This window comes from Oncorhynchus mykiss, chromosome 1 (assembly GCF_013265735.2).
Source record: "Oncorhynchus mykiss isolate Arlee chromosome 1, USDA_OmykA_1.1, whole genome shotgun sequence".
Lineage (NCBI taxonomy): Eukaryota > Metazoa > Chordata > Actinopteri > Salmoniformes > Salmonidae > Oncorhynchus > Oncorhynchus mykiss.
In genome coordinates, this window is record NC_048565.1 from 93,460,922 (window position 1) to 93,486,707 (window position 25,786).

At 46.4% G+C, this 25,786-nt stretch overlaps 2 protein-coding genes across 2 annotated transcripts in view; one reads left to right on the forward strand and one right to left on the reverse strand.

Moving 5' to 3' along the window:
• The window catches only part of LOC110501964 (inhibitory synaptic factor 2A-like), a 53,613-nt gene extending 39,142 nt beyond the window's left edge, over positions 1-14,471 (forward strand). The window contains exon 5 of the mRNA XM_036988820.1: positions 13,888-14,471. Coding sequence (XP_036844715.1) covers positions 13,888-14,068 — 181 coding nt within the window. The 3' untranslated portion in view covers positions 14,069-14,471. The remainder of the gene's footprint in view (positions 1-13,887) is intronic.
• The window catches only part of LOC110513667 (dedicator of cytokinesis protein 1), a 527,949-nt gene that overhangs the window by 278,517 nt on the left and 223,646 nt on the right, over positions 1-25,786 (reverse strand). The window lies entirely within an intron of this gene.

Below are 25,786 nucleotides of genomic sequence, written 5' to 3' on the forward strand. Positions count from 1 at the left end.
TCCCATTTGGGCCAGTCAGGGTTCACTACTTTAGACCAGAACCATATAGGACCCATTTGGACCAGTCATGGTGCATTCAGAGGATGGGAACATTGACAATGAAACCTAGCAGTCCCCCATTGACACGGATAAGGGATTAAAACAAAACATCTAATTAAAATAGATCTCCATGAAAACCATGTCCCTGGGATATATAGGAGCTGTGGATGAGATGGAACAAACAGTACATCATGGAATATCAATATCCTTCCACCATCTGTCTGGGTAATGTGAGTGTTTCTGTATGTCTGGGTAACGCCCACACCTCATCATAGTCACATTAGAATCGAATAGCCCCCGCGATATGCAACTTTTCAGGGAAGTCAGAAACCAATATACACAGTCAGTTAGGAAAGCCATGGTGGAGGTGGGGTTAAGAACAGAGAGCCCCATGGTGGAGGCGGGGTTATGAACAGAGAGCCCCATGGTGGAGGCGGGGTTATGAACAGAGAGCCCCATGGTGGAGGTGGGGTTAAGAACAGAGAGCCCCATGGTGGAGGCGGGGTTATGAACAGAGAGCCCCATGGTGGAGGGGTTATGAACAGAGAGCCAGCCCCATGGTGGAGGGGTTATGAACAGAGAGCCCCATAGTGGAAGTGGGGTTATGAACAGAGAGCCCCATGGTGGAGGCGGGGTTATGAACAGAGAGCCCCATGGTGGAGGCGGGGTTATGAACAGAGAGCCAGCCCCATGGTGGAGGCGGGGTTATGAACAGAGAGCCAGCCCCATGGTGGAGGCGGGGTTATGAACAGAGAGCCCCATGGTGGAGGCGGGGTTATGAACAGAGAGCCCCATGGTGGAGGTGGGGTTGTGAACAGAGAGCCCCATGGTGGAGGCGGGGTTATGAACAGAGAGCCCCATGGTGGAGGGGTTATGAACAGAGAGCCAGCCCCATGGTGGAGGGGTTATGAACAGAGAGCCCCATAGTGGAAGTGGGGTTATGAACAGAGAGCCCCATGGTGGAGGCGGGGTTATGAACAGAGAGCCCCATGGTGGAGGGGTTATGAACAGAGAGCCAGCCCCATGGTGGAGGCGGGGTTATGAACAGAGAGCCCCATGGTGGAGGCGGGGTTATGAACAGAGAGCCCCATGGTGGAGGCGGGGTTATGAACAGAGAGCCCCATGGTGGTGGGGTTATGAACAGAGAGCCCCATGGTGGAGGCGGGGTTATGAACAGAGAGCCCCATGGTGGAGGTGGGGTTATGAACAGAGAGCCCCATGGTGGAGGTGGGGTTATGAACAGAGAGCCCCATGGTGGAGGTGGGGTTATGAACAGAGAGCCCCATGGTGGAGGTGGGGTTATGAACAGAGAGCCCCATGGTGGAGGTGGGGTTATGAACAGAGAGCCCCATGGTGGAGGTGGGGTTGTGAACAGAGAGCCCCATGGTGGAAGTGGGGTTATGAACAGAGAGCCCCATGGTGGAGGTGGGGTTATGAACAGAGAGCCCCATGGTGGAGGTGGGGTTGTGAACAGAGAGCCCCATGGTGGAGGTGGGGTTGTGAACAGAGAGCCCCATGGTGGAAGTGGGGTTATGAACAGAGAGCCCCATGGTGGAGGTGGGGTTATGAACAGAGAGCCCCATGGTGGAGGTGGGGTTGTGAACAGAGAGCCCCATGGTGGAAGTGGGGTTATGAACAGAGAGCCCCATGGTGGAGGTGGGGTTATGAACAGAGAGCCCCATGGTGGAGGTGGGGTTAAGAACAGAGAGCCCCATGGTGGAGGTGGGGTTATGAACAGAGAGCCCCATGGTGGAAGTGGGGTTATGAACAGAGAGCCCCATGGTGGAGGGGTTATGAACAGAGAGCCCCATGGTGGAGGTGGGGTTATGAACAGAGAGCCCCATGGTGGAGGCGGGGTTGTGAACAGAGAGCCCCATGGTGGAGGCGGGGTTATGAACAGAGAGCCCCATGGTGGAGGGGTTATGAACAGAGAGCCCCATGGCGGAGGAGGGGTTATGAACAGAGAGCCCCATGGTGGAGGTGGGGTTATGAGGTGGGCAGGTACAAGCTGCAGACAACAAACACAATTGCATTTTATCGATGTCAGTTTGAATACACAGAGATACCGTGATGAGATCCTGAGGCCCATTGTCGTGCCTTTCATACACAATTCCTGGAAGCTGAAAACGTCCCAGTTCTTCCATGGCCTGCACACTCACCAGACCATGTCACCCCATTGAGCATGTTTGGGATGCTCTGGATCGCCGTGTACGACAGCCTGCTCCTCCAGTTCCCGCCAATATCCAGCAACTTCGTGAAGCCTTTGAAGAGGAGTGGGACAACAGCATTCCACAGGCCACAATCAACAGCCTGATCAACTCTATGTGAAGGAGATGTGTCGCGCTGCATGAGGCAAACGATGGTCACACCAGATACTGACTGGTTCTCTGACCCACCACCCACCCCCCCATATTGTTTTTTGAAAGGTGTCTGTGACCAACTGTATTCCCAGTCATGTGAAATCCATAGATTAGGACCTGATTTACTGATTTAAATTCACTCATTTCCTGTACAGGAACTGGACAACTCTTTGAAATGATTGGACGTTGAGTCTAATGTTCAGTGTAGTTTCAGTGTTTATTACTTCCTGCCAGGAACACAAGGCCATACATCACGTTAATGAACTTCACCGCGGAGCCAACCCTTCTCTGTACCCTCACAACAAATGGCACCATAGACCCTCGATGCAGTGCACTACTTTTTGACCAGGGCCCATAGAGGTGAAGTGCACTACTTTAGACCAGGGCCCATTGAGGTGAAGTGTACTACTTTAGACCAGGGCCCATAGAGGTGAAGTGCACTACTTTTGACCGGGGCCCATAGAGGTGAAGTGCACTACTTTAGACCGGGGCCCATAGAGGTGAAGTGTACTACTTTAGACCAGGGCCCATAGAGGTGAAGTGCACTACTTTTGACCAGGGCCCATAGAGGTGAAGTGCACTACTTTAGACCAGGGCCCATAGAGGTGAAGTGTACTACTTTAGACCAGGGCCCATAGAGGTGAAGTGCACTACTTTTGACCAGGGCCCATAGAGGTGAAGTGCACTACTTTAGACCAGGGCCCATAGAGGTGAAGTGTACTACTTTAGACCAGGGCCCATAGAGGTGAAGTGCACTACTTTTGACCAGAGCCCATAGAGGTGAAGTGCACTGTGAAGGCTATCCTGGTGCCATTTGGGACACACACAGAGACCACCATCATCAAATACACCAGGAACAAAAGCAATAATTTACTATCCCTGACTAGACAAAACATTAGGAACACCTGCTGTTTCCATGACAGAGACTGACCAGATGAATCCAGGTGAAAGATATGATCCCTTATTGATGTCACCTGTTAAATCCACTTCAATCAGTGTAGATGAAGGGGAGGAGACGGGTTAAAGAAGGATTTTTAAGCCTTGAGACAATTGGGACATGGATTGTGTATGTGTGCCATTCAGAGGGTGAATGGGCAAGACTAACTATTTAAGTGCCTTTGAACAGGGTGTGGTTGTAGGTGCCAGGCGCACCGGTTTGTGTCAAGAACTGCAACGCTGCAGGGTTTTTCACACTCAACAGTTTCCCGTGTGTATCAAGAACGGTCCACCACCCAAAAGACATCCAGCCAACTTGAGGGAAGCATTGGAGTCAACATGGGTCAGCGTCCCTGTGGAACGCTTCAGACACCTTGCAGAGTCCATTCCCTGAGGGAAAAAGGGGGTGCAACTCAATATTAGGAAGCCGTTCCTAATATTTTGTCCACTCAGTGTAAAGACACCATGTAACAGAACACACTTCATGTTGCTGTTGCAGTGAATGGCTTTTATGTGTCATCTAATGACATGCCTTTAGTTTCATCCATAGATCCAGATTCTGCCAGATCCCAGAGAGAGGGAGAGAGCGAGAGAGATAGAGGGAGAGAGCGAGAGAGAGCGAGAGAGAGCGAGAGAGATAGAGGGAACGCGAGAGCAATTGAGGGAGAGCGATTGAGGGAGCGCGAGAGCGATATAGGGAGCGCGAGAGAGATTGACGGAGAGCGAGAGAGATTGAGGGAGAGGCGAGAGAGATTGAGGGAGCGTGAGAGCGATTGAGGGAGAGAGAGCAATAGAGCGAGCGAGAGAGAGAGATTGAGGGAGAGAGTGAGAGCGAGAAAGCGAAAGAGGGAAAAAGAGAGCGATAGAGACTGAGGGAGAGGGATTGAGAGAGAGAGAATGTTAAAATGGCATACAAAGACCGAGGATGGCATGAAAGAGGATTTGAAGATCATTTCATGTATTTTAAGACCAGCCGTTTTAAACCAGTGTATCTTGGTCGTCCGGAAACCCTGTAATCTCATGTGTTTTCACTCTGCGTTGATATCAGCTCTGACGTGACGATCAGAGGAACACATGTTCTGGTTGGGAGAACAGACTAGTTACTACAGACTGAAGACCTGTTACTACACACTAAAGCCCCGTTACTTCAGACTGAAGACCCGTTACTACAGACTGAAGACCTGTTACTACAGACTAAAGCCCCGTTACTTCAGACTGAAGACCTGTTACTACAGACTGAAGACCTGTTACTACAGACTAAAGCCCCGTTACTTCAGACTGAAGACCCGTTACTACAGACTGAAGACCTGTTACTACAGACTGAAGACCTGTTACTACAGACTGAAGACCTGTTACTACAGACTGAAGATCCGTTACTACAGACTGAAGACCCGTTACTACAGACTGAAGACCTGTTACTACAGACTGAAGACCTGTTACTACAGACTGAAGACCTGTTACTACAGACTGAAGCCCCGTTACTTCAGACATAAGCCCCGTTACTTCAGACAGAGGCCCCGTTACTTCAGACAGAGGCCCCGTTACTTCAGACAGAGGTCCCGTTACTTCAGACAGAAGCCCTGTTACTTCAGACAGAAGCCCTGTTACTTCAGACAGAAGCCCCGTTACTACAGACAGAAGCCCCGTTACTTCAGACAGAAGCCCCGTTACTTCAGAAAGAAGCCCCGTTACTTCAGACTGAAGACCCGTTACTTCAGACAGAGGCCCTGTTACTTCAGACAGAAGCCCTGTTACTTCAGACAGAAGCCCTGTTACTTCAGACAGAAGCCATGTTACTTCAGACATAAGCCTCGTTACTTCCGACAGAAGCCCCGTTACTTCAGACAGAGGCCCCGTTACTTCAGATAGAAGCCCCGTTACTTCAGATAGAAGCCCCGTTACTTCAGACTGAAGACCCGTTACTTCAGACAGAGGCCCTGTTACTTCAGACATAAGCCCCGTTACTTCAGACAGAAGCCCCGTTACTTCAGACTGAAGACCCGTTACTTCAGACAGAGGCCCTGTTACTTCAGACATAAGCCCTGTTACTTCAGACATAAGCCCTGTTACTTCACACAGAAGCCCCGTTACTTCAGACAGAGGCCCCGTTACTTCAGACAGAGGCCCCGTTACTTCAGACAGAGGCCCTGTTACTTCAGACAGAGGCCCCATTATTTCAGACAGAAGCTCTGTTACTTCAGACAGAAGCCCTGTTACTACAGACAGAAGCCCTGTTACTTCAGACAGAAGCCCCGTTACTTCAGACAGAAGCCCTGTTACTTCAGACAGAAGCCCCGTTACTTCAGACAGAAGCCCCGTTACTTCAGACAGAAGCCCTGTTACTTCAGACAGAAGCCCCGTTACTTCAGACAGAAGCCCTGTTACTTCAGACAGAAGCCCCGTTACTTCAGACAGAAGCCCCGTTACTTCAGACAGAAGCCCCGTTACTTCAGACAGAAGCCCCGTTACTTCAGACAGAAGCCCTGTCATTAATCAGAAGGTAAAAAATAAACAGTAATGTGTCATCATTTAACCTCTTTAATTTCTAGCTCTTCTGTAGGAACTGTACCACCTAGAAGTGCCTTCAGCCACACCTCATCAACTATCTGTCAGGCCCGTTATCTGCCTGGCCCGTTACCTGCCTGGCCCGTTACCTGCCTGGCCCGTTACCTGCCAGGCCCGTTACCTGTCTGGCCCGTTACCTGCCTGGCCCGTTACCTGCCTGGCCCGTTACCTGCCTGGCCCGTTACCTGCCAGGCCCGTTACCTGCCTGGCCCGTTACCTGCCTGGCCTGTTACCTGCCAGGCCCATTATCTGCCAGGCCCGTTATCTGCCAGGCCCGTTATCTGTCAGGCCCGTTACCTGCCAGTAAAGGCACAACCACAGCAGCCCACAGTGACATGACATTCCAGATGAAACATTAGAGAAGTTATTATAGCACACAGAACATACTTCTTTACAGGGGAGAGAGAGGGAGAGAGAGAGAGCGAGAGGGAGGGAGGGGGAGAGAGAGAGAGCGGGAGAGAGAGAGAGAGAGGGAGAGAGAAGGAGAGGGAGAGAGAGAGAGAGAGAGAGAGAGAGAGAGAGAGGGAGAGGGAGAGAGAGAGAGAGGGAGGGAGGGGGAGAGAGAGAGAGAGAGAGGGGGAGAGAGAAGGAGAGGGAGAGAGAGAAGGAGAGGGAGAGAGAGAGAGAGAGAGAGAGAGAGAGAGAGAGAGAGAGAGAGAGAGAGAGAGAGGGAGGGGGAGAGAGAGGGAGGGGGAGAGAGAGAGAGAGAGAGAGAGAGAGAGGGAGGGGGAGAGAGAGAGAGAGAGAGAGAGAGGGGGAGAGAGAAGGAGAGAGAGAGAGAGAGAGAGAGAGAGGGGGAGAGAGAGAGAGAGAGACGGAGAAAGATTCAGAGAGAGAGAGAGATAGAGAAGTTGTAGTAGTTTAATGATGCTTTCCAGAGTACAGTAATAGATAGCAGCAGGAGTTTTGACTGTGGTGAGAGCCGGTTGCTATAGATACGGAAGTAATACTTGGGTGTAGGACCGATGGATGGAAGGAAGGGAGACAGGGAAGAGGGGGGCACGTAGCCAGGACAGAGAGCAAGGGAGGGAGGGAGGGAGGGAGGCTAACTGCGTGCCTGTGCTCCCTGGGCAGAATGGAGAGAACAGAGAGAGAGAATAATGAATCTTTCATTAAAGTCCTTCAGAATATTTTTCAAAGAGATGATTATCTTTTCACTGTGTCCCTTTGCTAATGAGTCTGAGCCTGAAATTGGTTTTACGGGGTGGAGAGACCGTATGTTTCCCAGCTCTCAATTCCCCTAAAAAGGATGAGTCTCTTCACTTCTTTTGTGCAATTTTTTTATTCTGATGGACTGGCAAGGCTGATAATGATAACAGTGTGTGTGGGAGTGAGAGTGTGCGTGTCTGTGTGCGTGTGTGTGTCAGGGAACAACAACTAAACACTGATACTGTAGCAGGAGAGAGAGAGCTGGGGGGACTCGGGAGAGAGCTGGGGGGACTCGGGAGAGAGCTGGGGGGACTCGGGAGAGAGCTGGGGGGACTCGAGAGAGAGAGCTGGGGTCTGGAACTACAACGGAGACCATTATAATGGAACGGACCACATGCAGGACATGCATACAGGATCTATGTATTAAAGATGATGACAGGTTTAATACAGAGGCTGCAGTAATAGTCACCTCAAGGTGGTTGTGAGGTCACCTTTAACCTCTGACAGGAAGGTGTCACGGTCCTCAGCTGGGCAGTTGGGACACGGGGGAAAGTGAGGGAGAAAACATCTAAAAGATACTAAAAAGACAACCAGGAAAGTCCAAGTGATAGAAGTGAGAGATACAATACGTTGTCTGGAGGTGTTGGGATAAATCAGAATAGATCTCTGTTTCCCTGTGACAACGGCCATAAAGCAGTCTTCTACACGTTGAGAGATAGCTGATCACTATTGTCACGGGGCGGCAGGGTAGCCTAGTGGTTAGAGCGTTGGTCTAGTAACCGGTCTAGTAACCGAAACTCACAGGTCTGCAGTGTAACAGTAGTATAGTGCACTGTACAGTAACTCACAGGTCTGCAGTGCACTGTACAGTAACGCACAGGTTTGCAGTGCACTGTACGGTAACTCACAGGTCTACAGTGTAACAGTAGTGTAGAGCACTGTACAGTAACTCACAGGTCTGCAGTGTAACAGTAGTGTAGATCACTGTACAGTAACTCACAGGTCTGCAGTGCACTGTACAGTAGCACACAGGTCTGCAGTGTAACAGTAGTGTAGTGCACTGTACAGTAACTCACAAGTCTGCAGTGTAACAGTGGTGTAGTGCACTGTACAGTAACTCACAGGTCTGCAGTGTAACAGTAGTGTAGTGCACTGTACAGTAACTCACAGGTCTGCAGTGTAACAGTAGTGTAGTGCACTGTACAGTAACTCACAGGTCTGCAGTGTAACAGTAGTGTAGTGCACTGTACAGTAACTCACAGGTCTGCAGTGTACCAGTAGTGTAGTGCACTGTACAGTAACTCACAGGTCTGCAGTGTAACAGTCATGTAGTGCACTGTACATTAACTCACAGGTCTGCAGTGTAACAGTAGTGTAGTGCACTGTACAGTAACTCACAGGTCTGCAGTGTAACAAAAGTATAGTGCACTGTACAGTAACTCACAGGTCTGCAGTGCACTGTACAGTAACTCACAGGTCTGCAGTTTAACAGTAGTGTAGAGCACTGTACAGTAACTCACAGGTCTACAGTTTAACAGTAGTGCAGTGCACTGAGGCCAATAGAGTAATGAAGTGTCCTCATCCCTCATCATCTAGAATATCGGAGATGTTTTCCCTCTTCAGGCTTCAATCTCCCTCGGCCGCGCGCACATACATGCACACAGACAGAGACAGACAGACACAACTAGGGCTGTGTAAATTAGAGCATAATTACAAGGCTCTATACAGAATGATTAATTCACTAATAGCAGTGCTGCTCTCTGCACAACGCCTACTCCTTATAAAGGCCCGAGTCAACTAACGCCACAGAAGTGCTGAGGGTCCAATAACAGCCACGCTGCCAAACACCTCACTTGAGCGTCAGAAACACTCGTAGGTTCCGTTCAGTCCGTGCCAGATGCTAAATGCTGTATATTTCAGCCACTTAGGACATCAGGACGTTGCCTGAGGACAATTAGGGCACACGGCCCTAATGCTAACGTTCGATTGAGATGTGGCCCTAATGCTAACGTTCTACTGAGATGTGGCCCTAATGCTAACGTTCTACTGAGATGTGGCCCTAATGCTAACGTTCTATTGAGATGTGGCCCTAATGCTAACGTTCTACTGAGATGTGGCCCTAATGCTAACGTTCTACTGAGATGTGGCCCTAATGCTAACGTTCTACTGAGATGTGGCCCTAATGCTAACGTTCTATTGAGATGTGGCCCTAATGCTAAAGTTTCATTGAGATGTGGCCCTAACGCTAAAGTTCTATTGAAATGTGGCCCTAATGCTAACGTTCTATTGAGATGTGGCCCTAATGCTAACGTTCTACTGAGATGTGGCCCCAATGCTAACGTTCTACTGAGATGTGGCCCTAATGCTAACGTTCTATTGAAATGTGGCCCTAATGCTAACGTTCTATTGAGATGTGGCCCTAATGCTAACGTTCTACTGAGATGTGGCCCCAATGCTAACGTTCTACTGAGATGTGGCCCTAATGCTAACGTTCTATTGAGATGTGGCCCTAATGCTAACGTTCTACTGAGATGTGGCCCTAATGCTAACGTTCTACTGAGATGTGGCCCTAATGCTAACGTTCTATTGAGATGTGGCCCTAATGCTAACGTTCTACTGAGATGTGGCCCTAATGCTAACGTTCTACTGAGATGTGGCCCTAATGCTAACGTTCTACTGAGATGTGGCCCTAATGCTAACGTTCTATTGAGATGTGGCCCTAATGCTAAAGTTTCATTGAGATGTGGCCCTAATGCTAAAGTTCTATTGAAATGTGGCCCTAATGCTAACGTTCTATTGAGATGTGGCCCTAATGCTAACGTTCTACTGAGATGTGGCCCTAATGCTAACATTCTATTGAGATGTGGCCCTAATGCTAACATTCTATTGAAATGTGGCCCTAATGCTAATGTTCTACTGAGATGTGGCCCTAATGCTAACATTCTATTGAAATGTGGCCCTAATGCTAATGTTCTACTGAGATGTGGCCCTAATGCTAACGTTCTATTGAGATGTGGCCCTAATGCTAACGTTCTACTGAGATGTGGCCCTAATGCTAACGTTCTACTGAGATGTGGCCCCAATGCTAACGTTCTACTGAGATGTGGCCCTAATGCTAACATTCTATTGAGATGTGGCCCTAATGCTAACATTCTATTGAGATGTGGCAGGGACCTATGGGTTCTATTCCCTATGTAGTGCACTACTTTCACCAGGGCCCGTAGGGTGGAACAGGATCCCATTTGTGACACATCTCATCAGTAATTGGCTAGAGGGAGATTCCACTACCGTGACTCCTGTTCTAAACCAGATAAATCCAGACCCCCTCCCCCGACATGACTCTTTCACTAGTGTTTTTTAAACAGCCCCTCTCAGAGAGAATACATTATGAGAAAACATGAGTCAGTGTGCTGAGTGAGCAGGTCGCGGCAGCATTTCCATCTGAAGTGAATGTGTGGATGCTGCTCACGTTCCAGTATGCAGGCTGAAGTGTCTACTGTAGTTTGGTTGAAGTGACTTTCTAGTGGTTTTGATGCATTGCTGAAATGGAAGTATCCAAACCTACTGTTATGGTGGTGTGGAGATCAGAATATATCTATGGCTGTTTCTCTCTGTGTTACAGTGGAGATCAGAATATATTTATGGCTGTTTCTCTCTGTGTTACAGTGGAGATCAGAATATATTTATGGCTGTTTCTCTCTGTGTTACAGTGGAGATCAGAATATATTTATGGCTGTTTCTCTCTGTGTTACAGTGGAGATCAGAATATATTTATGGCTGTTTCTCTCTGTGTTGGAGTGGAGATCAGAATATATTTATGGCTGTTTCTCTCTGTGTTGGTGTGTAGATCAGAATATATTTATGACTGTTTCTCTCTGTGTTGCAGTGGAGATCAGAATATATTTATGGCTGTTTCTCTCTGTGTTACAGTGGAGATCAGAATATATTTATGGCTGTTTCTCTCTGTGTTACAGTGTAGATCAGAATATATTTATGGCTGTTTCTCTCTGTGTTGCAGTGTAGATCAGAATATATTTATGGCTGTTTCTCTCTGTGTTACAGTGTAGATCAGAATATATTTATGGCTGTTTCTCTCTCTGTTGCAGTGTAGATCAGAATATATTTATGGCTGTTTCTCTCTGTGTTACAGTGTAGATCAGAATATATTCATGACTGCTTCTCTCTGTGTTGCAGTGTAGATCAGAATATATTTATGGCTGTTTCTCTCTGTGTTGCAGTGTAGATCAGAATATATTTATGGCTGTTTCTCTCTGTGTTGGAGTGTAGATCAGAATATATTTATGGCTGTTTCTCTCTCTGTTGGTGTGTAGATCAGAATATATTTATGGCTGTTTCTCTCTGTGTTACAGTGTAGATCAGAATATATTCATGACTGCTTCTCTCTGTGTTGCAGTGTAGATCAGAATATATTTATGGCTGTTTCTCTCTGTGTTGGTGTGTAGATCAGAATATATTTATGGCTGTTTCTCTCTGTGTTGGAGTGTAGATCAGAATATATTTATGGCTGTTTCTCTCTCTGTTGGTGTGTAGATCAGAATATATTTATGGCTGTTTCTCTCTGTGTTACAGTGGAGATCAGAATATATTTATGGCTGTTTCTCTCTGTGTTGCAGTGTAGATCAGAATATATTTATGGCTGTTTCTCTCTCTGTTGGTGTGTAGATCAGAATATATTTATGGCTGTTTCTCTCTCTGTTGGTGTGTAGATCAGAATATATTTATGGCTGTTTCTCTCTCTGTTGGTGTGTAGATCAGAATATATTTATGGTTGTTTCTCTCTGTGTTGCAGTGTAGATCAGAATATATTTATGACTGTTTCTCTCTGTGTTGGAGTGGAGATCAGAATATATTTATGGCTGTTTCTCTCTGTGTTACAGTGGAGATCAGAATATATTTATGGCTGTTTCTCTCTGTGTTACAGTGTAGATCAGAATATATTCATGGCTGTTTCTCTCTGTGTTACAGTGTAGATCAGAATATATTTATGGCTGTTTCTCTCTGTGTTGCAGTAGAGATCAGAATATATTTATGGCTGTTTCTCTCTGTGTTACAGTGGAGATCTGACTGTTTCTCTCTCTGTTTCGCAGTGTAGATCAGAATATATTTATGGCTGTTTCTCTCTGTGTTACAGTGTAGATCTGACTGTTTCTCTCTCTGTATCGCAGTGTAGATCAGAATATATTTATGGCTGTTTTTCTCTGTGTTACAGTGTAGATCTGACTGTTTCTCTCTCTGTATTGCAGTGTAGATCCGACTGTTTCTCTCTCTGTGTTACAGTGTAGATCTGACTGTTTCTCTCTCTGTATTGCAGTGTAGATCTGACTGTTTCTCTCTCTGTATTGCAGTGTAGATCTGACTGTTTCTCTCTCTGTATTGCAGTGTAGATCTGGCTGTTTCTCTCTCTGTATTGCAGTGTAGATCTGACTGTTTCTCTCTCTGTATTGCAGTGTAGATCTGACTGTTTCTCTATATGTATTGCAGTGTAGATCTGACTGTTTATCTCTCTGTATTGCAGTGTAGATCTGACTGTTTCTCTCTCTGTGTTACAGTGTAGATCTGACTGTTTCTCTCTCTGTATTGCAGTGTAGATCTGACTGTTTCTATCTGTATTGCAGTGTAGATCTGACTGTTTCTCTCTCTGTATTGCAGTGTAGATCTGACTGTTTCTATCTCTGTATTGCAGTGTAGATCTGACTGTTTCTCTCTCTGTGTTACAGTGTAGATCTGACTGTTTCTCTCTCTGTATTGCAGTGTAGATCTGACTGTTTATCTGTATTGCAGTGTAGATCTGACTGTTTCTCTCTCTGTAATGCAGTGTAGATCTGACTGTTTATCTGTATTGCAGTGTAGATCTGACTGTTTCTCTCTCTGTATTGCAGTGTAGATCCGACTGTTTCTCTCTCTGTGTTACGGTGTAGATCTGACTCTTGTTTTCTCTGTATTGCAGTGTAGATCTGACTGTTTCTCTCTCTGTGTTACAGTGTAGATCTGACTGTTTCTCTCTCTGTATTGCAGTGTAGATCTGACTGTTTCTCTCTGTATTGCAGTGTAGATCTGACTGTTTCTCTCTCTGTATTGCAGTGTAGATCTGACTGTTTCTATCTCTGTATTGGAGTGTAGATCTGACTGTTTCTCTCTCTGTGTTACAGTGTAGATCTGACTGTTTCTCTCTCTGTATTGCAGTGTAGATCTGACTGTTTATCTGTATTGCAGTGTAGATCTGACTGTTTCTCTCTCTGTATTGCAGTGTAGATCTGACTGTTTATCTGTATTGCAGTGTAGATCTGACTGTTTCTCTCTCTGTATTGCAGTGTAGATCCGACTGTTTCTCTATCTGTGTTACGGTGTAGATCTGACTGTTTCTCTCTCTGTGTTACGGTGTAGATCTGACTGTCTTTTTCTCTGTGTTGCAGTGTAGATCCGACTGTTTCTCTCTCTGTATTGCAGTGTAGATCTGACTGTTTTTCTCTCTGTATTGCAGTGTAGATCTGACTGTTTCTCTCTCTGTGTTACGGTGTAGATCTGACTGTTTTTTTCTCTGTATTGCAGTGTAGATCCGACTGTTTCTCTCTCTGTATTGCAGTGTAGATCTGACTGTTTCTCTCTCTGTATTGCAGTGTAGATCTGACTGTTTCTCTCTCTGTGTTACAGTGTAGATCTGACTGTTTTTTCTCTCTGTATTGCAGTGTAGATCTGACTGTTTTTCTCTCTGTATTGCAGTTTCTCTCTCTGTGTTACAGTGTAGATCTGACTGTCACTCTCCCTGTATTGCAGTGTCTTGTAGATCTGTGTTTCTTTCTCTCTGTGTGTATTGCAGTGTGGAGCTGGACTTCAAACAGCAGGAAGACAAGCTGCATCCCCTGATGAAGAGGCTGTGTCCTTCAGAGGACCCACACTTATCTCTGCCTTACCCCCCTGAGGCCTTCACCTCCACCCCTAAACGCAAGGCCAAGGCCGACTCCAAGAAGCACGCCCGATGGAAACTCTGGTTCCTCTGAGACACAGCAGGAATTAATATCCCCCCCAAAAAAACAAATGTCGTCGTCTTAGGTCAGACAGAGGAGCAACAAGTTGAGGACTCCGTCTGCACTGCGGGACGAGGGACGAGCGTCGGAGTGACGGCACCTATTGGATTTACGGAAGACAGGAAGACCCGAACTCTGATTCAGCTGGATACCTTTGATTTATCACATCTATCCATTTATTCATCTTTTGGGGATTTTGGATCACAACAAAACAAACAGAATCCCGCTGAAAGGTTTTTTCATGGCCTGGTAACCTCAATCTATCTAAAACTGGTGAGCCCTTCTAATAATGACAATAGTGGATATTATTGAACTGGGTTTTTTTTGGTTTTGGAAAGAGCGGCAGGATCTGTAAAAAGAAAAACATGAAATATGGACCCCCCCCCCCCCCCCCCCCACAGAGAATTTGAATATTTAGCCACTGTTTTCCGCCCTCAAAACGATCTAATTTCCCGAAGCAGAGGATTACATTACACCGTGGCAACTTATTTTCAGATGAACAAGGTGACGAGCTGAAATAGGATTTCCTCTACCCTCACGTTTACATCTATTTATTGTGTAGCTCTACGGAGTCTACGGGAGTTTTGAATTCAAATGAAATGATTTATCGGTTCGTTCAGCAACAACCGTCTCTCTCTCCATCTCCCTCGGGACTGAGTCGTTAACGTGTCGTATATTGTATATCTCTTTGACATTGCTGGAGGTATGGAGAGGAGGTGGACGGTTCTCAAGCATGACGTTCCCTTCTTCTTCTTCTCTGACAACTACATCAACGGCATATCGGCTAAAGCACAACGTACTTAACAACGATGTTCAGGAAGACTTTTCTCCACAGTGACTCAAAAATAAAAAAAAATTAAAAACTATTTTGACAATAATCATCATGAATAATGTATTAGGATCGTCTAACAGCAAAGGAGAGAATGAGGACGACATCACGGATCAGAACAACTGAAACGGACCCAGGACGACGAGTCTCGAAGGAGATGATGTACATGATGTGCATGTAACTGCCAGAATAAAGGAAACACTTGGAGTAAATTAGGATTCTTCTGGTTCTGTTATGGTTTGGGGGTCATTCTCCTGGCATGGTTTAGGTCCAGTCAGCCCCTTAGAGAGCAGGGTAAACGCCAGTAAACACACAGCCAATCAACCAATGGGGAAGCGTTTCTATCCTCATAGGAGTGGATGACAATAAAAAAAAAAAAAAAATCTCTACCAAGGTGGATTGAAGCTGTTCTGGCTGCTGGTGGCCCAACACCCAATTAAGATACTTTAATGTTGGTGTTTCCTTTATTTTGGCAGTTACATGTCTCTTTGCATAAATTGACTTTTGAAATTAAATGATGACTACAAAAAATAACAGATTTTTCTATATATAAACATTTGCAAAGTTTGGAGGCATCTCAATGTACTTTTTTTTTTTTCTACACGGGGATATATGAAGTTATATCCGAGTTGGTTCTTGATCTTCTATTTGTTTGGTCGAGGAACAAAAGGACACACACATTTCTTGTAGACAAAGAAGGGGGTGCCCTGTGTCTCTCTCTCTCTCTCTCTCCCTCTCTCTCTCATGCGCTAACACACACAACCTCTGAATCATTCTCTTAGAACCCAGGATGTGTGTGTGTCAGTTCTCTCACCTAGCATTAAAATCCAACACAGCACACACACAGACACCGACACACACAGACACCGACACACACACAGAGACACATACAGATCCCTGATTGTATAACACCAGTATCATGCTACGTCAGACTAAAGAGTGAATCCTAACTTCCAGGTAAATGTTGACCTAGTCACACAGGGACAAATGGGAGACGACTGTAAAGGAGCATTTGACTAAAGTGGAAGTTAGAATGCCCTCCTAAAAGCAAAGCCAAGAGGCCTGAAGGAGCCATTGAGGAATACGGCACAACTACAGTACTGAATACAGCCAGTCTGTAGCCTTGGTGCAGTACTGAATACAGCCAGTCTGTAGCCTTGGTGCAGTACTGAATACAGCCAGTCTGTAGCCTTGGTGCAGTACTGAATACAGCCAGTCTGTAGCCTTGGTGCAGTACTGAATACAGCCAGTCTGTAGCCTTGGTGCAGTACTGAATACAGCCAGTCTGTAGCCTTGGTGCAGTACTGAATACAGCCAGTCTGTAGCCTTGGTGCAGTACTGAATACAGCCAGTCTGTACCCTTGGTTCAGTACTGAATACAGCCAGTCTGTAGCCTTGGTGCAGTACTGAATACAGACAGTCTGTAGCCTTGGTGCAGTACTGAATACAGCCAGTCTGTAGCCTTGGTGCAGTACTGAATACAGCCAGTCTGTAGCCTTGGTGCAGTACTGAATACAGCCAGTCTGTACCCTTGGTTCAGTACTGAATACAGCCAGTCTGTAGCCTTGGTGCAGTACTGAATACAGCCAGTCTGTAGCCTTGGTGCAGTACTGAATACAGCCAGTCTGTAGCCTTGGTGCAGTACTGAATACAGCCAGTCTGTAGCCTTGGTACAGTACTGAATACAGCCAGTCTAGCCTTGGTACAGTACTGAATACAGCCAGTCTGTACCCTTGGTACAGTACTGAATACAGCCAGTCTGTACCCTTGGTACAGTACTGAATACAGCCAGTCTGTAGCCTTGGTACAGTACTGAATACAGCCAGTCTGTACCCTTGGTTCAGTACTGAATACAGACAGTCTGTAGCCTTGGTGCAGTACTGAATACAGCCAGTCTGTAGCCTTGGTGCAGTACTGAATACAGCCAGTCTGTAGCCTTGGTGCAGTACTGAATACAGCCAGTCTGTAGCCTTGGTACAGTACTGAATACAGCCAGTCTGTAGCCTTGGTGCAGTACTGAATACAGCCAGTCTGTACCCTTGGTTCAGTACTGAATACAGCCAGTCTGTAGCCTTGGTGCAGTACTGAATACAGCCAGTCTGTAGCCTTGGTGCAGTACTGAATACAGCCAGTCTGTAGCCTTGGTGCAGTACTGAATACAGCCAGTCTGTAGCCTTGGTACAGTACTGAATACAGCCAGTCTAGCCTTGGTACAGTACTGAATACAGCCAGTCTGTACCCTTGGTACAGTACTGAATACAGCCAGTCTGTACCCTTGGTACAGTACTGAATACAGCCAGTCTGTAGCCTTGGTACAGTACTGAATACAGCCAGTCTGTACCCTTGGTTCAGTACTGAATACAGACAGTCTGTAGCCTTGGTGCAGTACTGAATACAGCCAGTCTGTAGCCTTGGTGCAGTACTGAATACAGCCAGTCTGTAGCCTTGGTGCAGTACTGAATACAGCCAGTCTGTAGCCTTGGTACAGTACTGAATACAGCCAGTCTAGCCTTGGTACAGTACTGAATACAGCCAGTCTGTACCCTTGGTACAGTACTGAATACAGCCAGTCTGTAGCCTTGGTACAGTACTGAATACAGCCAGTCTGTAGCCTTGGTGCAGTACTGAATACAGCCAGTCTGTAGCCTTGGTGCAGTACTGAATACAGCCAGTCTAGCCTTGGTACAGTACTGAATACAGCCAGTCTGTACCCTTGGTACAGTTCTGAATACAGCCAGTCTGTAGCCTTGGTACAGTACTGAATACAGCCAGTCTGTAGCCTTGGTACAGTACTGAATACAGCCAGTCTGTAGCCTTGGTGCAGTACTGAATACAGCCAGTCTAGCCTTGGTACAGTACTGAATACAGCCAGTCTGTACCCTTGGTACAGTTCTGAATACAGCCAGTCTGTAGCCTTGGTACAGTACTGAATACAGCCAGTCTGTAGCCTTGGTACAGTACTGAATACAGCCAGTCTGTAGCCTTGGTGCAGTACTGAATACAGCCAGTCTGTAGCCTTGGTGCAGTACTGAATACAGCCAGTCTGTAGCCTTGGTACAGTACTGAATACAGACAGTCTGTAGCCTTGGTACAGTACTGAATACAGCCAGTCTGTAGCCTTGGTGCAGTACTGAATACAGCCAGTCTGTAGCCTTGGTACAGTACTGAATACAGCCAGTCTGTAGCCTTGGTACAGTACTGAATACAGCCAGTCTGTAGCCTTGGTACAATACTGAATACAGCCAGTCTGTAGCCTTGGTAGAGTACTGAATACAGCCAGTCTGTAGCCTTGGTACAGTACTGAATACAGCCAGTCTGTAGCCTTGGTACAGTACTGAATACAGCCAGTCTGTAGCCTTGGTACAGTACTGAATACAGCCAGTCTGTAGCCTTGGTACAATACTGAATACAGCCAGTCTGTAGCCTTGGTAGAGTACTGAATACAGCCAGTCTGTAGCCTTGGTACAGTACTGAATACAGCCAGTCTGTACCCTTGGTTCAGTACTGAATACAGCCAGTCTAGCCTTGGTGCAGTACTGAATACAGCCAGTCTGTAGCCTTGGTACAGTACTGAATACAGCCAGTCTGTAGCCTTGGTACAGTACTGAATACAGACAGTCTGTAGCCTTGGTGCAGTACTGAATACAGCCAGTCTGTAGCCTTGGTACAGTACTGAATACAGCCAGTCTGTAGCCTTGGTACAGTACTGAATACAGCCAGTCTGTAGCCTTGGTGCAGTACTGAATACAGCCAGTCTAGCCTTGGTGCAGTACTGAATACAGCCAGTCTGTAGCCTTGGTGCAGTACTGAATACAGCCAGTCTGTAGCCTTGGTGCAGTACTGAATACAGCCAGTCTGTAGCCTTGGTGCAGTACTGAATACAGCCAGTCTGTAGCCTTGGTGCAGTACTGAATACAGCCAGTCTGTACCCTTGGTTCAGTACTGAATACAGCCAGTCTGTAGCCTTGGTGCAGTACTGAATACAGACAGTCTGTAGCCTTGGTGCAGTACTGAATACAGCCAGTCTGTAGCCTTGGTGCAGTACTGAATACAGCCAGTCTGTAGCCTTGGTGCAGTACTGAATACAGCCAGTCTGTACCCTTGGTTCAGTACTGAATACAGCCAGTCTGTAGCCTTGGTGCAGTACTGAATACAGCCAGTCTGTAGCCTTGGTGCAGTACTGAATACAGCCAGTCTGTAGCCTTGGTGCAGTACTGAATACAGCCAGTCTGTAGCCTTGGTACAGTACTGAATACAGCCAGTCTAGCCTTGGTACAGTACTGAATACAGCCAGTCTGTACCCTTGGTACAGTACTGAATACAGCCAGTCTGTACCCTTGGTACAGTACTGAATACAGCCAGTCTGTACCCTTGGTACAGTACTGAATACAGCCAGTCTGTAGCCTTGGTACAGTACTGAATACAGCCAGTCTGTACCCTTGGTTCAGTACTGAATACAGACAGTCTGTAGCCTTGGTGCAGTACTGAATACAGCCAGTCTGTAGCCTTGGTGCAGTACTGAATACAGCCAGTCTGTAGCCTTGGTACAGTACTGAATACAGCCAGTCTAGCCTTGGTACAGTACTGAATACAGCCAGTCTGTACCCTTGGTACAGTACTGAATACAGCCAGTCTGTAGCCTTGGTACAGTACTGAATACAGCCAGTCTGTAGCCTTGGTGCAGTACTGAATACAGCCAGTCTGTAGCCTTGGTGCAGTACTGAATACAGCCAGTCTAGCCTTGGTACAGTACTGAATACAGCCAGTCTGTACCCTTGGTACAGTTCTGAATACAGCCAGTCTGTAGCCTTGGTACAGTACTGAATACAGCCAGTCTGTAGCCTTGGTACAGTACTGAATACAGACAGTCTGTAGCCTTGGTTCAGTACTGAATACAGCCAGTCTGTAGCCTTGGTGCAGTACTGAATACAGCCAGTCTGTAGCCTTGGTGCAGTACTGAATACAGCCAGTCTGTAGCCTTGGTGCAGTACTGAATACAGCCAGTCTGTAGCCTTGGTACAGTACTGAATACAGCCAGTCTAGCCTTGGTACAGTACTGAATACAGCCAGTCTGTACCCTTGGTACAGTACTGAATACAGCCAGTCTGTACCCTTGGTACAGTACTGAATACAGCCAGTCTGTACCCTTGGTACAGTACTGAATACAGCCAGTCTGTAGCCTTGGTACAGTACTGAATACAGCCAGTCTGTACCCTTGGTTCAGTACTGAATACAGACAGTCTGTAGCCTTGGTGCAGTACTGAATACAGCCAGTCTGTAGCCTTGGTGCAGTACTGAATACAGCCAGTCTGTAGCCTTGGTACAGTACTGAATACAGCCAGTCTAGCCTTGGTACAGTACTGAATACAGCCAGTCTGTACCCTTGGTACAGTACTGAATACAGCCAGTCTGTAGCCTTGGTACAGTACTGAATACAGCCAGTCTGTAGCCTTGGTGCAGTACTGAATACAGCCAGTCTGTAGCCTTGGTGCAGTACTGAATACAGCCAGTCTAGCCTTGGTACAGTACTGAATACAGCCAGTCTGTACCCTTGGTACAGTTCTGAATACAGCCAGTCTGTAGCCTTGGTACAGTACTGAATACAGCCAGTCTGTAGCCTTGGTACAGTACTGAATACAGCCAGTCTGTAGCCTTGGTGCAGTACTGAATACAGCCAGTCTGTAGCCTTGGTGCAGTACTGAATACAGACAGTCTGTAGCCTTGGTACAGTACTGAATACAGACAGTCTGTAGCCTTGGTACAGTACTGAATACAGCCAGTCTGTAGCCTTGGTGCAGTACTGAATACAGCCAGTCTGTAGCCTTGGTACAGTACTGAATACAGCCAGTCTGTAGCCTTGGTACAATACTGAATACAGCCAGTCTGTAGCCTTGGTAGAGTACTGAATACAGCCAGTCTGTAGCCTTGGTACAGTACTGAATACAGCCAGTCTGTAGCCTTGGTACAGTACTGAATACAGCCAGTCTGTAGCCTTGGTACAGTACTGAATACAGCCAGTCTGTAGCCTTGGTACAATACTGAATACAGCCAGTCTGTAGCCTTGGTAGAGTACTGAATACAGCCAGTCTGTAGCCTTGGTACAGTACTGAATACAGCCAGTCTGTACCCTTGGTTCAGTACTGAATACAGCCAGTCTAGCCTTGGTGCAGTACTGAATACAGCCAGTCTGTAGCCTTGGTACAGTACTGAATACAGACAGTCTGTAGCCTTGGTACAGTACTGAATACAGACAGTCTGTAGCCTTGGTGCAGTACTGAATACAGCCAGTCTGTAGCCTTGGTACAGTACTGAATACAGCCAGTCTGTAGCCTTGGTACAGTACTGAATACAGCCAGTCTGTAGCCTTGGTGCAGTACTGAATACAGCCAGTCTAGCCTTGGTGCAGTACTGAATACAGCCAGTCTGTAGCATTGGTGCAGTACTGAATACAGCCAGTCTAGCCTTGGTACAGTACTGAATACAGCCAGTCTGTAGCCTTGGTACAGTACTGAATACAGCCAGTCTGTACTCTTGGTGCAGGACTGAATACAGCCAGTCTGCAGCCTTGGTGCAGTACTGAATACAGCCAGTCTGTAGCCTTGGTACAGTACTGAATACAGCCAGTCTGTAGCCTTGGTACAGTACTGAATACAGCCAGTCTGTAGCCTTGGTACAGTACTGAATACAGCCAGTCTAGCCTTGGTACAGTACTGAATACAGCCAGTCTGTAGCCTTGGTACAGTACTGAATACAGCCAGTCTGTACCCTTGGTTCAGTACTGAATACAGACAGTCTGTAGCCTTGGTTCAGTACTGAATACAGACAGTCTGTAGCATTGGTGCAGTACTGAATACAGCCAGTCTGTAGCCTTGGTGCAGTACTGAATACAGCCAGTCTGTAGCCTTGGTGCAGTACTGAATACAGCCAGTCTGTAGCCTTGGTACAGTACTGAATACAGCCAGTCTAGCCTTGGTACAGTACTGAATACAGCCAGTCTGTACCCTTGGTACAGTACTGAATACAGCCAGTCTGTAGCCTTGGTACAGTACTGAATACAGCCAGTCTGTAGCCTTGGTGCAGTACTGAATACAGCCAGTCTGTAGCCTTGGTGCAGTACTGAATACAGCCAGTCTAGCCTTGGTACAGTACTGAATACAGCCAGTCTGTACCCTTGGTACAGTTCTGAATACAGCCAGTCTGTAGCCTTGGTACAGTACTGAATACAGCCAGTCTGTAGCCTTGGTCCAGTACTGAATACAGCAAGTCTGTAGCCTTGGTGCAGTACTGAATACAGACAGTCTGTAGCCTTGGTACAGTACTGAATACAGCCAGTCTGTAGCCTTGGTGCAGTACTGAATACAGCCAGTCTGTAGCCTTGGTACAGTACTGAATACAGCCAGTCTGTAGCCTTGGTACAATACTGAATACAGCCAGTCTGTAGCCTTGGTAGAGTACTGAATACAGCCAGTCTGTAGCCTTGGTACAGTACTGAATACAGCCAGTCTGTAGCCTTGGTACAGTACTGAATACAGCCAGTCTGTAGCCTTGGTACAGTACTGAATACAGCCAGTCTGTAGCCTTGGTACAATACTGAATACAGCCAGTCTGTAGCCTTGGTAGAGTACTGAATACAGCCAGTCTGTAGCCTTGGTACAATACTGAATACAGCCAGTCTGTAGCCTTGGTAGAGTACTGAATACAGCCAGTCTGTAGCCTTGGTGCAGTACTGAATACAGCCAGTCTGTAGCCTTGGTACAGTACTGAATACAGACAGTCTGTAGCCTTGGTACAGTACTGAATACAGACAGTCTGTAGCCTTGGTGCAGTACTGAATACAGCCAGTCTGTAGCCTTGGTACAGTACTGAATACAGCCAGTCTGTAGCCTTGGTACAGTACTGAATACAGCCAGTCTGTAGCCTTGGTGCAGTACTGAATACAGCCAGTCTGTAGCCTTGGTGCAGTACTGAATACAGCCAGTCTAGCCTTGGTGCAGTACTGAATACAGCCAGTCTGTAGCCTTGGTGCAGTACTGAATACAGCCAGTCTAGCCTTGGTACAGTACTGAATACAGCCAGTCTGTAGCCTTGGTACAGTACTGAATACAGCCAGTCTGTACCCTTGGTGCAGGACTGAATACAGCCAGTCTGCAGCCTTGGTGCAGTACTGAATACAGCCAGTCTGTAGCCTTGGTACAGTACTGAATACAGCCAGTCTGCAGACTTGGTGCAGTACTGAATACAGCCAGTCTGTAGCCTTGGTACAGTACTGAATACAGCCAGTCTGTAGCCTTGGTGCAGTACTGAATACAGCCAGTCTGTAGCCTTGGTGCAGTACTGAATACAGCCAGTCTGTAGCCTTGGTGCAGTACTGAATACAGCCAGTCTGTAGCCTTGGTACAGTACTGAATACAGCCAGTATGTAGCCTTGGTACAGTACTGAATACAGACATTCTGTAGCATTGGTACAGTACTGAATACAGACAGTCTGTACCCTTGGTACAGTACTGAATACAGCCAGTCTGTAGCCTTGGTACAGTACTGAATACAGCCAGTATGTAGCCTTGGTACAGTACTGAATACAGCCAGTCTGTAGCCTTGGTACAGTACTGAATACAGACACCCTGTAGCTTTGGTGCAGTACTGAATACAGCCAGTCTGTACCCTTGGTACAGTACTGAATACAGCCAGTCTGTAGCCTTGGTACAGTACTGAATACAGACACCCTGTAGCTTTGGTGCAGTACTGAATACAGCCAGTCTGTACCCTTGGTACAGTACTGAATACAGCCAGTCTGTAGCCTTGGTACAGTACTGAATACAGCCAGTCTGTAGCCTTGGTGCAGTACTGAATACAGCCAGGCTGTAGCCTTGGTACAGTACTGAATACAGCCAGTATGTACCCTTGGTACAGTACTGAATACAGCCAGTCTGTAGCCTTGGTGCAGTACTGAATACAGACAGTCTGTAGCCTTGGTACAGTACTGAATACAGCCAGTCTGTAGCCTTGGTGAGGTACTGAATACAGCCAGTCTGTAGCCTTGGTACAGTACTGAATACAGACACCCTGTAGCTTTGGTGCAGTACTGAATACAGCCAGTCTGTACCCTTGGTACAGTACTGAATACAGCCAGTCTGTAGCCTTGGTACAGTACTGAATACAGACACCCTGTAGCTTTGGTGCAGTACTGAATACAGCCAGTCTGTACCCTTGGTACAGTACTGAATACAGCCAGTCTGTAGCCTTGGTACAGTACTGAATACAGCCAGTCTGTAGCCTTGGTGCAGTACTGAATACAGCCAGGCTGTAGCCTTGGTACAGTACTGAATACAGCCAGTATGTACCCTTGGTACAGTACTGAATACAGCCAGTCTGTAGCCTTGGTGCAGTACTGAATACAGACAGTCTGTAGCCTTGGTACAGTACTGAATACAGCCAGTCTGTAGCCTTGGTGAGGTACTGAATACAGCCAGTCTGAATACAGCCAGTCTGAATAAATGCTTTTTACTTAAACTTTTCAACAGATTCACTGATGATATTTTATAGCTTTTTTTCATTTAAATAAAATAAAAAAACAGAACAACAACAAAAAAAGGACATTTAAAATGGAACCGTGTTTTTAAAACACGACGAGACCCTTATTATCATCAACATCCTCCACGGACAGTAATCATTCGTATCACGCAGCACAGAGGTACGTTGTTTTAGAAAGAGTGTACAGGGTGACATTTCTTTGATTATGTTGTACAGCATCTAATAGGGCTAATAACTTAAAACAGAGCGGGGCTTTACAGCGGCTAGATACATTACAGGAATGACATTATTAAGTGATTTTATAGGAATGACATTATTAAGTGATTTTATAGGAATGACATTATTAAGTTGCAGAGTCCCGGATGAAGCCAAAAAACGAACAGTGTTCAACGGAGACCTGTCAAAGTGGTTTGATTCAACTAAAGGGGCAAACAGATCATTCAACGCTACCAAACAACTCAACACCACACAATAACTAACACTGCTGTGTAGGGATGTATACTACTGGTACAACACTGGTATTAGTACTAATGGTACAATACTGGTATTAGTACTACTGGTTATATACTACTGGTACAATACTGGTATTAGTACTACTGGTACGGATGGTATACTACTGGTATCATACTGGTACAATACTGGTATTAGTACTACTGGTAAGGATGGTATACTAATAGTATACTAATGGTATGATTGCTACTGGTATGGGTGGAATACTACTGTAATACAACTGGTATACTACTGGTATGCTTGCTACTTTGTATACAACTGGTATACTACTGATGTGTGCTACTGGTATACAACTGGACTATTACTGGTATACAACTGGAATATTACTTGTATACTACTGGTATGCTTGCTACTGGTATACAACTGGTATGTGTACTACTGGTATACAACTGGTATACAACTGGTGTACTACTGATATGCGTGCTACTGGTATACAACTGGTATACAACTGGTATACTACTGATATGCGTGCTACTGGTATACAACTGGTATACTACTGGTATGATTGCTACTGGTATACTACTGGTATGATTGCTACTGGTATACTACTGGTATACTACTGGTATGATTGCTACTGGTATACTACTGGTATGATTGCTACTGGTATACTACTGGTATGATTGCTACTGGTATACTACTGGTACGATTGCTACTGGTATACTACTAGTATGATTGCTACTGGTATGGGTGGAATGCTACTGTAATACAACTGGTATACTACTGGATATGTTACTGGCATTAGTACTACTGGTATTAGTACTGATATACTACTGGTATTAGTACTACTGGTATTAGTACTGATATACTACTGGTATTAGTAC